This window comes from Vigna unguiculata, chromosome 9, assembly GCF_004118075.2.
Source record: "Vigna unguiculata cultivar IT97K-499-35 chromosome 9, ASM411807v1, whole genome shotgun sequence".
NCBI classification, from domain to species: domain Eukaryota; kingdom Viridiplantae; phylum Streptophyta; class Magnoliopsida; order Fabales; family Fabaceae; genus Vigna; species Vigna unguiculata.
The window spans coordinates 7452790-7468711 of NC_040287.1; the positions used below are offsets into that span (position 1 = coordinate 7452790).

The 15922-nt window shown below is 37.1% G+C and overlaps 1 protein-coding gene across 2 annotated transcripts; it reads right to left on the minus strand.

Moving 5' to 3' along the window:
- Positions 1–3065: 3065 nt before the first annotated feature.
- On the minus strand, positions 3066–15338 carry LOC114163390. Of its 2 annotated transcripts, XM_028047697.1 has the most exons (9): positions 15080–15336; positions 12028–12415; positions 9249–11845; positions 8987–9111; positions 6559–8289; positions 6281–6329; positions 5944–6191; positions 4893–4994; positions 3066–3813 (listed from the first exon to the last, which is right to left on the minus strand). In XM_028047697.1, the coding sequence occupies exons 2-9, from the start codon at positions 12218–12220 to the stop codon at positions 3582–3584; spliced, it is 5277 nt and encodes a 1758-aa protein (XP_027903498.1). In that variant the 5' UTR covers positions 12221–12415; positions 15080–15336; the 3' UTR covers positions 3066–3581. The 2 variants fall into 2 exon arrangements, with proteins under 2 accessions (XP_027903498.1, XP_027903499.1); XM_028047698.1 differs by lacking the exon at positions 4893–4994 and having other exon boundaries at positions 15080–15338.
- Positions 15339–15922: the final 584 nt, after the last annotated feature.

Here is a 15922-nt window from a genome sequence, read left to right on the forward strand (position 1 = left end):
CCGTCTAGGAAATCTATTATTGGTTGGAGGTGGATTTTTGCTATTAAAGTTGAACCTGATGGTACTATTGATCGTCTCAAAGCACGTCTTGTGGCCAAAGGTTACACCCAAATCTTTGGGTTGGATTATGGTGGTACTTTTTCTCCAATGGCGAAGATGGCTTCTATTCGTTTATTTATTGCCATGGCGGCTCTTCAAAAATGGCCTTTTTATCAATTGGACGTTAAAAATGTTTTCCTCAATGGCGATTTGCAAGAAGAGATTTATATGCAGTAACCTCCTGGATTTGTTGCTCAATGGGAGTCTTCTGGGTTGGTATGTTGTCTTCGCAAATCTTTATATGGCCTAAAACAGTCTCCAAGGGTCTGGTATGAAAAATTTAGCAATGTTGTTCAACAATTTGGTATGACTCAGTATGAGGTAGATCATTCAATTTTTTATCGTCACTCAAGTGCTAGATGTGTCTACTTGATAGTGTATGATGATAACATTGTTCTTACTAGCAATGATAACCATGGCATCTCTCAAATGAAACATCTTTGTGATCATTTTCAAACCAAAGATCTTGGAACACTGGATTGATAAATTCAAAATCTATTGACACACCCATGAATCCCAATACTAAACTTCTACCAAATCAGGGGAAGCCTATGTCAGATCTCGAACAGTATAGAAGATTAGTTGGGAAATTGAATTATCTTACAGTTACTCGTCCTGACATTTCCTTTGCAATCAATGTGGTAAGCCAATATGTGCGAAGATCATTAGAATGAAGTCATTTGTATACTGAAGTATATTAAAGGATCTCAGGGTAAAGGGTTGTATATGGTTCTAATAACCATGCAAGAGTTTTTTGTTATTCAAATGTTGATTGGACATGATCTCCTTATAACAGAAGGTCTACATCCAGATATTGTGTCTCCATTGGAGGTAACTTGATCTCTTGGAAAAGCAAGAAACAAAGTGTTGTGGCAAGGTCTAGTGCAGAAGCAGAATATAAAGTCATGGATTCAACCACTTGTAAGCTTGTTTAGCTTAAGCAATTGCTCAAAGAATTACAATTTGTAACATTAATCAAATGATACTTATATGTGACAATCAAGCTACCTATTATATAAGTTCTAATCTTGTCTTTCATGAGAGGACTAAACACTTTAAGATTGACTGTCATTTCATTCGAGAAAAGATTATGTCTAGAGACATCAAGACTGAGTTTGTTAACTCAAGTGATCAATTAACAGATATTTTCACTAAGTCTTTACGGGGACCGAGAATTAGTTATATTTGTAACAAGCTTGGTATATACGATTTGTATGCACCAGCTTGAAGAGGAGTGTTAAGATATCTTTAATATTTTATTTTCTGTTTCTATTGTTATTATTCTTCATATGTATTTTAGGCTTAATCCATATGTTCTTTATTATAAATACAGCCCTTATGTATATTTTCTACACAAGGAAGATTAATCTCAAACCACATTTTCTCTATATTCAACAAGAACATATTAAATCCAATTTGTTGCCTCAAGCCACAAAGTTTTGGGATAAACAAACAAAATTCACCATTATGCGATTCTTTATCTCAATCAATCCATTCTATTACGGAGTGCAAGCATTGCTAAGATTCCCTTTAAGGCCACTTTATTTACAAAACTGAAACTCTCGTGAGTGGAATTCACCCCGTCGACGTGTAGGCACTTGATATATATACCTATCTACTTCTCAACAAGATTCTTGAAACATTTATATGGTTAAAGCGTCTAATCTTTCTACTAAGTAAACCATGCTTTTCTGCTAAACTTGATATAATTTGCCTCTTTGTCTCATGTAGGACATCATACTAAAAATGGCCAATTTGGTGATATAGATAACATCCCACAGTGGCTTTATTAAAAGCACAAGGCCCTCTTTCTCAACATTTTCCTCTGAAATTTTCTCTACCATGTGACCTCTTCCTCCATTTCTTCACCGATGGGTCACTTTCAAGGCATGTTCTTCTCCATTGCTCCAATGAAACTTTTGTTCATGCACTATGAGTGAACTTTGAAATTCAACAATTGTGAGTGCATCAATATCCTAGATTATTTTATTGAGACTACAACTTAATTGAAGTTTTCCGTCTATGTTCTAAGGATTTTATCGAGAATAGAAACATCTTTCAATTGTTTTCCACTCACCCTTATCTTGTTTGCTACTGCCAGACTCGAGCAAAATATTCATTAATGCTCTCGCCTATCTACATTCCCAGAATTTCAAAATATCTCAAAGGTTGACGAACTGAGCACTTCACCCTAGCACTCCCTTCCAATATAGTTTCAAGAATGCTTGTCAATTGATTGGAAAGGAAGTTCCTCACCTTAAGATTCAATTCAGTTTCAGTTCCACAAGGCTTTTAGTTGCACCTCTGTCACAGCTGCTCCCGCTGCTTGCCCCTCACGCCCTGTGTTCAACCAAACTCCAATATTCTTTCAACCTTAAGATCTCCATAAGCATATTCCAATGGTCGTAGTGACCATCAAAGAGCAGAATAGCTGGTTGGATGAACGACCCCTCACTTGACATCTCCATGAAAGCCACGTGTTTAAACTCTGGTGTCTGCAAGTCAAACTTAGGACTGCAACTTCCTTTTCTCACAAGCCCAGTTGACGTTCTAACAGTACTTACTAGACACATTTCAAACAATCTACAAGCTCAAATGGAGAGAATGACTTGTGTATGGCTTTATAGCCACATTACAACAGCAAGATAAAAGAAAAAACTGCAGTAAACATAGCATTATCTTAGCTGCACAATTTACATAACAAACTAAATAAAATATATTTGTAAAGACTAGGAGTTTTCAAAACAGAAAAATAACCAAGTAAACCTTAATTTAAAAACAACAAACTTCTTCACTTGGAGTAATTGTTTAAATTGATATATCCAATGACTAGATGTCCGCAAGACAATCATCTGTACACAATCAACTAATATTAATAATTAAGTGCCAATTTTTATCCAAGATTATTTTAGAGACAAGTTCTATGAGTAATAAATGGAGATTTAGTAACAGCAAATTGGTGTATATAGTCGTCAATCAATACTGATTAAATACCAAAAGTAAATTATGTCCACAACTTTTGACGCACTTACATTTGTTGATGGCAATGTAACATCCCTGTCAAAGGGGTTTTGCAATGGGAAGAACTACAAGGAAAGTGCAGAGAAAATGATTTGATATTGAAACAAACAAAAATGACAAGTGAAGACCTATGCTTAATCAGACAAAACCAAGCCAAATGGTATGGTTAAACCTTAATAGACTGCATATATAATTTGCTATATACAAATGGCTTGGAACCTGAAAATCATAAGATAACTAGATTGAAAAGATCTACACATACATACAAATATATAGATTGCAAGATCTACAGCCTCCGGCGATTGATGAGGCAATCTAACATACCATTCTTCCCCTACATTGCCAGTTGTATGGTTCTATGGTGATGAAGTGCAATAATAGAAGTTGAAAGAAAAGGACCAGAAACAGGAGGTTGTGGAGTCAGTTGATCAAAAAGGATAGAAAAATGAATTAATAAATTATCAAAGTGAGAGACATTGTACCCTGTCTGGGAGATTCCTAGGCAATGGAACTGCAGTAACATATTTAAGGGGGAACGATTTTTGAGCATTAGTATTTGCATCGGAAGATGAGGCCTCTGCCCCATCATTTTGTCCCCGCCCATGGAACTTCGCAAATCGATTGATGACTGAATATCTTTCCAAATCTTGACATTCCAGCCTCAAGTCCAAAATTGAGGCCTTGTTATTTAATCTACATCACCAATATGAAATGACATAAAAATAAGTACAACAAATTGTAGCTGTCATGTAAAGATTAATTTAAGAATTAGAATGAAATACAACACAATGATGTAACACTAGCAGCAGGTAACCAACTTAGAGGACAACGTGACGGCCAAATTTTCCACATGCGCTCCATGAGTTATAGATATTGATATACCACCATTAAAAGGGTAGGGAGGATTAGGACAAAGAAATTTTGAACAACTTCATGGTGTAACAAGTTACAAAAGCATTAGACATGAAGAGAAATAGACATGAAATTTTATGTAGCTAGATCTGTGGCAAAAGATTGTAAGCCTAATTGTACAGGTGTCACGGAAAATTAATAATATTAATGTAATAAGTTATGGTGAATAGCTTCCCAAGCTCATGCAGAAAACAAAATACTCTATATAATGATCCAACATTCAATCACAGATATCATAGTATATATTTTCAATAGTAGTCACTATCACAGATAATAGAGGGGAGCCCCCAAAATCACTACAGTGAGATGCCCACTACAGTGAAAATAGACAAACTACGTATATATTTTCAATTATTTAACGAATAATGTATTTGCTTAATAATATTTTATATTCTTCTGCTTATTATTATTATTATTATTATTATTATTATTATTATTATTATTATTATTATTATTATATATATTTCTTCTTAGTATATTAGATATAGTTATCAATTTATATACATTCTGTTTATATATTATTTTATACTATATATTTGTCTCTATTACATAATATTATGCTAAATATCTTTTAAATATTATAATTCCCTATAGTTTTTTAGTAGCATAATATATGGGAGTAAGGTTAAAGTGAAACACCTTGAAAGGTGGTCCATTATGGACCTCAATTTAGAACTGCTGGATTAGAATGACAAATCTATGCCAACCTTCAAGAGTTCAATACCAAAGCACATGCTCATATTTGCATGCATAGAAAGATGAACCCATGCATCAGGTTTGCTACTTGTATAGACCAGACACCCAATGTAGAAAATAAAAAAAATGGGTATAGAGCATAAAAATATATACTACAATAGTACCTCAATATATCGTCTTCCAGTTTCCTTGTTCTACCGACAAAGTCCGTAACTTTCAAAATGTACTCATCAATTTTATCAGACGACTTACTCTTTTCATGTAGTCTACAGAAAACATCAATCAAAAATGTTAATTGCTATATAAGGTAGAATGTAAAGTAGAGAATATTCGGTTTACAACACATCATTCAATGACTATATTAGAATTTGATTTTCTTGACTTACAAATATTGATCTATATTAACAGGAACTTCCAATCCTATGGTAAATTTTGGGATAAATTAGGAGGTATAATGTTATCCGAGTGATTGACCTACACCAACGTAAACACAGATCCCTTATACATCCATCATTGTTGTCAATCCTAAATAACAGTACAGAGTGGCTGATCCCGAAAGTGCTACAGCAGGTAGCGGGATGGATCTTACCCAAACAATTAGAACACAAAGACAAAAGCCTTCCCAGCAGGTCAGGTCAGCTACATGGATCACAATACACCATTTGCCGAGGTTAAAAACCAAAGCTACAGGAGAGATGCTTAGAAGAGACCATATGACAGTGAGATAAACAACCTGGAATAAAGACTGAAAAACCAGACCAACACTAGAACAATACTGAGTAAGGCAGCAAAGGTCATGGTTGGCCAGAACCAAAGACAGGTTCACAAGAAAATGGCCACTACAGTCTCGGGGATTTCCAGAAACTACGGAGAACAAAGGTTTGGGTAGCCAAAAACTGTCACATATAGTCAGAAAATGCTAGAAATGCTGCCACAGATGGGTAAATGTTTGTCAAAAAGTAGAACAGTATACTTCATAGGAGTCAGCAAAAAATAAAGTTTCAGTTCTGATTCAGAGGGCCAAGTCCTGATTCGACCACCTAAAACAGCCCTAAATGACACTGATTCATGGTTAAAATAGGATTTTTGAGATCCATTCAAATAGTTCCCCACTTTATTTCTCTAGCAAACTCCAATCAACAGAACCACTATTTGGTGCTATTAACAACTATGGCATGCATACATAGATGCACAAGGCTTGGGGGGTCCACTTACAAGTTCTTACTGCCGGGAGCCAAAAGTGTATCACATCTGGACCATGAAATTGAACTGCATGCTTCTCCTGAGGCTAATCTGGCAACTGAGTAGACCATACTCTCATGATGCAACTTCACATCTGCTATAAGAACTGAAGCTGGAGGAGGACCAAGTAGCTGCTGCATCAGCTGTGTAGTCAAGACAAGCCTTCTTTTCGACTTCACCACTGCTGACAAATCTTCAACTACCTCCACACTGTCTTCAACCTATAATTATAATTGTACAGAGTAAAGTGAACGTATTAATTATAGAATTATAGATTCATGAGTGTAGACTAATTTTATTGGAAACAAACCTTCTCAATCAGTCTGTTTGCACTTCGCGCCCAGTCTAACTCAGACTCGCTGCCAAAAATAAGATAAGAAATTTAAATTATGGGAGAACAAAATACTTGACATATTAATAAACATACAACAATATTAAATTAGTCACACTACCAAAGGAAGTACTAGGCATTTTTCTCACAAAAACAACTAAAACAACATAATATCAACCAGTGACACATGATCTTTTCCTACTCTAACAGCAACAACAAAAAATTAGCACATTAAATCACGTAGTTTTGACAAGCACCTAATATCTCGAAGCCTTTCAGAACCTTCTAATATTTCTTTATGCCATGGTATAAATTCAGATGTGGCACTTTTTCGCTTCTTTGGCCTCACAAAAAGCAATTCAGGCTCACTGGCAGGAGTCGATAACTGAGAGTCTACAGGCTTACTTGCAACTGACAGAGACATTGAACTTTCCCTTGGGTTACTTATCAGAGAATCGCTAACATTTTGAGTTTGCTCTATTGATTGGTTTGGTACAATGAAAGGCTGGTCCATAATCTTAGCAGCAGTAATCTTCTGTACATTATACATTGGCAACATCTTACCATTCTTATAAGTTCCATATCGCTCAAACCATGATGGTGCCATCTGAGGATTTACCAGAGAATAATCACTTTTAACAGAAGTTGCTTTATTACTGTCAGCAACCTCAGCTTTTTTACCATAACCAATCTCCTCTTGAGAAGATGCATTAGTGTCCTGTCCGTCAAAGGGCTTTGTTGGAAAGCTGAGCATATTAGGATTTGGTGATAACATGGAATTATTACCTGTACCATCTTTGACCACACTATCATATCCATGTAACAGTTGTTGCCCACGGTTGGAATCTACCAGCTGCTCATCCACCACATTATCAGATACTTTCAATCTCTTCACATCTCGATTACTAGGATCAGCCTCTGTGTTTCTTGTGGGTTGAACTTGATCCAACAATGAGATATTATTATTCAAAACAATGTTTGCTCTTAATGATCGACCAAAAGCCTCAATATCTCTGGGAGTAGCACCTGGGCTAGGTTGAGTTGCATCAAATGTATGTTTCCCAGCAGGTTCCTTCAGGTGTGATGCACCTGCAGCCTCTTCAGCAGTAACATCATTCTCAGGTAATGTCTGCTGCACAGAAATTTCTTTAAGCAAGTTTACCCCAGAGCTGTTGGAGTAAGCAGCACAAGGACCGGTATCAGTGACATCATTACCATCTTTCTCAAAACCATCATCACCTGGATTTTGTGAGCCAGTGATCATTTCACGATCATTAATTTGTTGGGGTGGGGATAGAAACCTCGAAGCATTAGGATGCTGCTTGCTAGAAAAACAGGTCCATGCATTGTGTGTAACTTTTGAAACAGTGCCTTGTTGAGATGCACTAAAAGTAACAGAAGATTGAGTGGCAGCCTCAGCTGTCAAAATTTGGTTGCCAGGATCTCTAGGATGATCTTGGTCTATACCATTCAGCTGCGACATATCCTGAGCAGGAGCCAATTCAGATTGACTAGTTTGAGCTTTTTCACAGTACTCATCGGTATGATTCATGGAAGCAGTGAAAGTTACATTGGCAGATTGAGTATTTGCTACTTGTCCACCAAAATTTGCCAAACTCTGATTTTGAGAATGGACCCTGGAGAAAGGAAAGCCAGATGTAAAAGCCTGGGGAATGCTTCCCAGCACATCATATTGTGAGGCCTTATCAAAAATATTTCCTTGCGTGCTAGAAATATTACTCCTAAGCTCCCCATGAGATGGATCTCGAGAAGTAAAAGTCTGATTAGTACCTAACCATGTTTCATCCTTATCCCTGGTCTCAGACATGTGTGGCGCAGTGTGATCTTTCTCTATTGAGCTACGAGAAGATACCACAGGAAGCCTTTGAGTAGGAGGAGCCAATTGTAGACCAAAGCCCTGAGACAAAAGACTTTGATTCTGCTGATGATGTGCAACCGACCCATCAGAAGATTCAGTTTCAGGCCCCCTGAAAAATAAATGGCAGTTAGAAAAACTAGTGTTTCTTGCAATTCCACGACCCTTGACTGGTCCACTTAACCAAACATCGAGAATATTTTTACTACAATAGTTTTAAGAAATTGAAGTAAACAGCTGATCTAAGGTCATCTCAGTCATGCAATAGTAGGTGAAGGAAAGAAAGGAAATGAAAAACAGGTATCAGCACCAACTAGACCTAAAGTTTAGCACATGCAAATGTAAAAAAAAAAAAAATGCATGTCATGATTACCTTTCACAACAGCAAGCAGAATTTTTTACCAAAAGATGGAAGTGGTAAATCATCATTGTTATTTGGCCTCCCAATGTTGGCACCCCAAATAACAACAATCATTTGCAGCACCCCAAGTACCATAAAAACAATTGAAAGAGTTATACAAGCAAGAAGGGGGAACTAGGCCAAAAGCCACAAAGAAAACCTACAACGTGGCAAATAAAATCTGTCTTTAAAGAATTACATAACTTGAGAAATCAGGTATATTATCCCACCAAGCAAATAATTTTAACAATAATTAAACATACCACATGCAAAAGTAAAAAGAATGCATACCATGGTCACCTTTCATGACAGAAGAGATTATTTCAATAACAATTAAGCAGTATCACATGAAGGCACTGAATTTATACAAGTAAACTAAAGCATGAAGAATTTTTCAACATTCAACTACCTGGGCGAAATAATCTTCTGTGAGGCATAATTCCCAACACTTCTATCAAATGAGGTTATTTTTTTTGGCATTTGACCCGGGAGTATGCTTTTTGAAGCATTTTTATCCAAGCTTATTGAGTCACCCTGAAAATTAGGTACGTGTTTCAGACACGTTGTAAAGGAACAGGATACAATCGACTCAGGATTTTTCAAGACAGGAAATTTTAAGCAAATAATAGGGACAAGAATAAAAGTATATAACAAGGTAACTAACAAAGTACCTTATTTATTTCATTATAATTCCTGTCAGAATGACCATAATTTGACTGTCCAAGATAGCTTTGGTCCTGACCTTTAAGCCCTCCAAAGGGCTGATGGGCCATAGGCTGTGAATTTATGGCACGCTTGTTTCCATAAGGTTCCACTTCAACACCCAGATCCCCCATTGGGTGATACTGAAATTTACGAGTCACAAGAGGTCTTCGATTACCCTGACCAGATAACTTTGGACTATGCAAATCATTGCCATCAAAACTACTATTTTCTCTCATACCACCAGCTCTAGGATGCGAAGGATTAGAGCCAAGACTATCTGCTGATTTTTCCTTTTTGTTAGAGTCCTCTAAATCATGTGTCTCACCATCCACCTTTCCATTCTTTGATGATTCCAAAACTAAGGGGTTCTTATCCATATGATGCTTATACTTTCCTGAAATCTCATTTCTTCTATAGCTCCCTGCTGACTCTGCATCCCTCCATACATCAACATTAGGAAGCTGCTTGTTGATATGCTGGCTGAACCATGGAGTGCCAGAACTTGGCAATCCAGCAATACCATTTGTGCCAAAATCCTCCCCACAAACCTGCATATTACCAGCAGATTTTACATGTTCCATTCCAACAGAGGAATTTGCATCAGAATCAGGTTCCCATATAGCAGGAACTTGGCCCATCTCCTCATGCACGGCCTTCTCATGATGAGGTTGCAATGAGTTTTCATTTTCATGGACTTTGAAATTTGAACTCCTGTCAAATGGTGGTGATTTCATAATATCCCATCCATTAGATTTATTGAAAGGATCACCACTACCATTTCCTGACAATATGGTTTGTTGGTTTTTCTCGAATCCTGAAGAGTTAGCAGCATTTCCGTATATATGACCACCTTCTGCAATTCGTTTTTGCTGAGGACTGCAATCTAACCATTTGCCTCTTTCTAAAAACTGTGGCATTGATCTCGAGGAATTACTCGGCAACCTGTTATGCTGTTCATGCAAAGTATCAGAACCTGACTGATGAAACCCAGAAACACCAGAATAAGTTTCAGAGGCATTTGGCCTATTAACATCATCAGGCCGAAGGAAAGGTCTTGAATTTATGTTGGGTGCAGATGGCACGTTATTGTCAGTCCAAACAGATTGTCCTTTGCTGCCATCAATAGTTGAAGGTCGCTCATTTCCATATGACCGTCCTGTATTCTGGAAACTTAGGCCACTAGACTCCTCTTGTTTGCCTATGTCACCACTAGAAGATTCTGCTACAGCAGACTGCATAAGTGCACTCCAACTCCCACTCTGAATAGATGGAAACCCGCTAAAACTATCTGTACTATCTAGCATATTGAAAGCACCTGAATTCCTGCCAAATCCATCCCACAGGCTGTCATCTGAACCAAACAAAATCTTCTCTTCCGTTGGATCTAAGGTAGCCACATTCTGGGAAGTAGGAGTCTGCACTAGCATTTTGTCCTGTGACATTTCCACAGATCCAGCAAGTTCTTGTCTCCCATGAAAATCTTGCATTGGAACAATTCGTTGCTCAGAATTCATTTGCTGCAAGTTCTCCATATTCAGTCCACTACTTATACCGCTAGAAGTAGAACCAAACATACTTTTCCCCTGAAGATCTGGCCTTGAAACTGAAGTCCCATCATTTGTGTTAATTTGGTTTGAAAATGCAGCATATTGATGAGGAGAAAATGAATTATCACCAGCTGATATGTGCTGCAGTGCAGGTTTGTCCCCATGAACATGAGAATACTGGTGGGGTATGGAAAGCTGAGGTGCTGCAGGCTTATCTGCTTGAACATGAGAATACAGGTTAGGAGTGCCCCTTGAACCAGAAATTGGAACCCCATAAAGAGACTGATCACCCTGATTAGGAGACAGACCCATCAGACGCAATGCCTGTCCTTGTTCAGGGGATAACATAAGTCCATTTGAGGCCCCATGAAGAATTGGAGAGGCACCATGCTGGAGCCAATTAGCATTAGTTGGTAATACTTCAGGCTGCCATATAAGGTTAGATGTCTCATTAATGGGAATGCCACTGAGAGATGCAGAATGGCTTCCAACTGCCTGTTTTGAAATGGAGGAAGTAGGAGTCATAGAATTTTGTTGCTTCGCTTCTATTTGATGAAATTGTTGTTGCCTCTGAAGTTCATGCATCTGGTTAAATACTGCTTGTTGCTGTAATAAATGCATTTCAGTTATTCCTGACTGCTGTCTAGGTAAAGGTTGAAGCATTGCACCATGTCGTCCAGTCATTTGCTGTTGACCTCCAAAAAAATCAAAATTGACTGGAGATTCAGTAGCATCATTCCTAGCCAAGTTTTTCTTGTAGAGTTCAAGACCACTCCCTTGGGACTCCAGCACTGGAATTCCCCTTGACAAACTATGCCAATCAGATTCTGTTTCCATTCCTAAAATGTTAGCTTCATTCTGCCTGGTCTGAAAGACCTGTTGTCCCTGTATATAGCCATTCACAGTTGATTGCTGGTTTCGCAATAAATTTCTGCCAGACTCATGCCTAAAACTGGTCTGCGATAGGTTCAAACCATGTCGCAAATGTGGAGAGCTTGTGTCCCCCTGCTCAGGATCTTTGTTCCAGGAAAGATAGATTGATTAGCATTCAATAAAGACAACCTCAAAAACACAAGGAAAAGTCTACAATTACTTATATAAAACCAATGAAATCATACAAAAATGGAAAATACAAATGGATAAAATATCATCATCAAACAAATTGAAGCTAAAAAGTCAAAGTTCATTGAACCTTTACCTGATTGTTGTTGATTAAAATTCTTCAAATTGGAAATAAAAGGCCCACCAATCGGTCTCTGACTACCAGCCCACAAATTGTTGCTTAGTCCTGGCCAGTTCCCATCAACCGCTTGAGAATGATATTGTCCCTGGGACAAGTTCTCTTGACCAAAAAAATTATGGACCCTGTCTCCTACTTCGTTTCCAGGCATAGATAACCCAGCCCACAAATTTTCAGCACACAACTATTTATATGAAGGTATAACTGATCAAGGGAAAAAGTTTAAAATATTTGAAAAACTACATAGCAGGAAGATCAAGAAAAGTATCTCCAAGTATGTATCATGCTGTCCAAAAACACACCTCTGAGCATCTACCATTTAACCCTTGAAATTATTAAAACATTCCTGCAGGTAAAAGATCATATGGAGTAAATTAACTACCGGAATAATTGCACAGAAATGTGACAGGTTAAAAATAACATACATGTCATACTTGGGGCCTTTTAACCAAAGCTCTTTAATGCATTATGTTAAATGTAACAGGCTTTAGGCCCATGTCATTTTATTTTCTTATTTATAAATGCATATCCCTATGTGCTCTAAACACATTAGGGATTTAGCCTATGCGTCTCTCTCTTGTAGTCAAATACACAAGAAAGAGTACATAGGACTATACACAACAGTGACACCTGGCAAGCATGGCCAGTAATATTAAATGCAAAATTAGCTTTCCAAAAGCAATGTTTCTAATCTGCACTACCTATTAGCAGCCTCTGCCCTATATTTGGAAATGGGTGTTGTTATTAAAGTTAATCAAAATAATTCATGTTATTTGATTCTGCCACCCACTATATATATATATATATATATATATATATATATGTGTGTGTGTGTGTGTGTGTGTGTGCATATTTATATACATATACATATATGTGCATATTTATATACATACATACATATATTTATATACATACATACATATATTTATATACATATATATATATATATATACACACACACACACATTGTGGCACCATACTACCAGGCAGCTGTTCTGCAAATAGAAAATCAAAGCTGCAATTAATTGCAAACACATAACCAGTTAACAGCCCTCAAGGAGTATCCAAAAACTTCAAATCAGCCAAAATCTCCAAATTTCCCCTTTTATACTGCATGTACACACACAAATGAAGAGCAAATATGAATAAAACATTTACCAAAAGCATACATCATCTCTGTTCATACTTAACTAATTTGTATGGCATCCAAAGGTATCAAATTTTAGGAACAAAACCTATTTTTAACAACTAACCCTAAATTAACTAGATGTATTCTATACAGTTCAGATGAGTTAATGTTTTAATCTTAACGACATGGTCATATAGATGAAATCATGATAATATCCAAAGTTGAGTAATGTTCTAAAGCCATCATTTTTCACGTGTGTTGAAAAAAAAAAAGGTCATACCAAGTAGTTTTACATACGCATATTTCTGTGTGAGTATGCACATAAAATAGTTGCATGTTTCATTCATACGCATACCAAGTGGAGTTTAAACCGAATTCAACCCCACTATTAACATGGTATCAGAGTCATTGTTTAAAAAAAAAGTCTATCCTAACGAGATTTCTTGCACACTCTGTTTCACCCGCTATCGAGCCACTAACGGACCACCCATTAATTTCTAGTCCCACGCACGAGTTGTATATACCTCGACGTGAGGAGATGTATTGGAAGTCCCACATCGACTAGAGATAAATAAGGTGCAAATCTCACCTTACAAGCCGGTTTTGTGGAGTTGAATTTGGCTTAAAGTCCACTAACATATGCTAATAGGTACAGCAAGCACTAATGTCACAACTCAGCAAATGACTGAACTTGCCCACATCTGCTGACTAGTTTTGAAGCTAAGCCAAACCAAAAACTCAATACATGTAGAATAATCATACAAAATTTTTAATAGCTCCATGCAATCATTTCATGTCATTGACATAATCTTCCACCCAATCTCAATTAGTAAGAAAACTGCAAACCATGCAATTCGACCAAATGACTGAAGTTGCACCAGTATTGTATTCAAAGACCTTCTTCTAACCCTATTTCCTAAGTTGTACCACCAATATAACAGGCGTCCAGAAGAGACAGACAGAAAGAGTAAAGCAATGAGCGAAGTTGCACCAGTATTGTATTCAAAGACCTTCTTCTAACCCTATTTCCAAAGTTGTACCACCAATATAACAGGCTTCCAGAAGAGACAGAAAGAGTAAAGCAATGACCGAAGTTGCACCAGTATTGTATTCAAAGACCTTCTTCTAACCCTACTTCCTAAGTTGTACCACCAATACAGCAGGCGTCCAGAAGAGGGAGAGAGAGTAAAGCAAGCAGATATATTAAAGCTTCGACCTCTAAATTTGTTATTTCAAGTTCTCCAAATTGAGCTGGAGAAAGTACCCCATAAATATCTTATAGAATTCTAAAAACTCAGTATATAAATTGGCATTAGAAAAAAACCATCATCACAGAAACAAAAAAAAAAATCAAACTTCAAACTGCACGGTGTCATCAGAACTCCTATCCAATATAACCTTATCATATCTAGAGATAGGCTTCCATGGGATGCCAAGAATTGGAAGCAGCAAAACAAAAAGCAATGAAGGATCCAGCGCCAAAGCTAAAATCTAATAAAACAGGTCATCAAAAGTGATTATAATTCCATTTCTTTCCTTCCAGCTCTCCTCGATACAGAACGGGCCGAAACACACCAAAAAACAGTGAATTACAAATTTACAATTCCTCCTGTGAGCTCCTGCACCAGCTGAGCTGAAACCAAACAAGAAAACGCACATTCACGCTACAACACGCAAGATCGGAAGCACGTGCACAATTCCATTTCTAAAGCAGCATTCGAATCGACACCACCGCGCAGAACAGCTGAATGAGCTTGGGAGATTACACACGCGCACGCGTAGATTCGCTCCGTCTTTATTTTCATACTTTTCTATTTTTCTATGGAGAGAGGAAGAGGTAGCTAGGGTTTCTAGAGATAGAAAGAGAGGGCACGAACTCACAGTGACATTGAGAAGCTCCATTGAAGCACGGAGCTGATCCTCGAACGGCGAGCATCTAGGGTTTGCAGGAGCAGGAGCAGGAGCAGCAGCACCAGCACCAGCACCGAGGAGAGGGACGCTTTGTTTCGTTCTTGCTCGGACAGATAAAAAGGAGTGATCGAAATAGTGAGTGAAATTTTCAACGAACAAGAGGGGGACAGGTTCGGAGAAAGAAGCTGGGTGCTTCGGATCCGAGGCTGGGCCGTTTCTCGCAATTCGGGAAGCGTTTCAAAACGGAAGAGGGTGTGAGAAGAGTTGTTGGGGGTAAATTGGGTAAATGGAAATTCGGGTAGCTATCCAATTGGCTGTTGACAGGTGGCACCAATGTGGAGGGACCCGCTGCACCGTTCTTTCTCAACTGGTCTTTGTTTGTTATTTTTTTAATTTAACTTACATATCTAGCAATTTCTTACATAATAAAATTAATTTTTTAATATATGTGCATTATGACTAAAAGAGTAATGGAAATATATTTTATTTTTTTACATTTTAATTATCATATTTAATAATCATTCAAATTGTTTTTTATAATTTTAAAAAATATGAATATGCAATGTGACACTACCTGAACTTTCAATGGTAATAAACAAAACAAATTTTATTTTTGTAAGTAATTGAGACATGAGTTATAATTTCGCATCCTATAAAAAATTTAATCTGTAATATTTTGACATGTTAATAACGAATTCAGAATATTTTAAAATTATTCAAACTTTAAAATAAATTCATAAAATATTAGTTAATTTTTATTTGGTTTTAAAAATCAATTAAATTTATTCTGATATTTTTATTAAAAAATGTGCA

Coding starts and splice junctions, on each gene's coding strand:
- LOC114163390 (XM_028047697.1), bottom strand. CDS start 12,220: ATGCCTGGAAACGAAGTAGGAGACAGGGTCCATAATTTTTTTGGTCAA. Junction 6,330..6,558: donor GAAAGGCTTCGAGATATTAG/GTGCTTGTCAAA, acceptor TATTTTTGGCAG/CGAGTCTGAGTTAGACTGGG. Junction 4,995..5,943: donor GCTCCCGGCAGTAAGAACTT/GTAAGTGGACCC, acceptor TGTTTTCTGTAG/ACTACATGAAAAGAGTAAGT.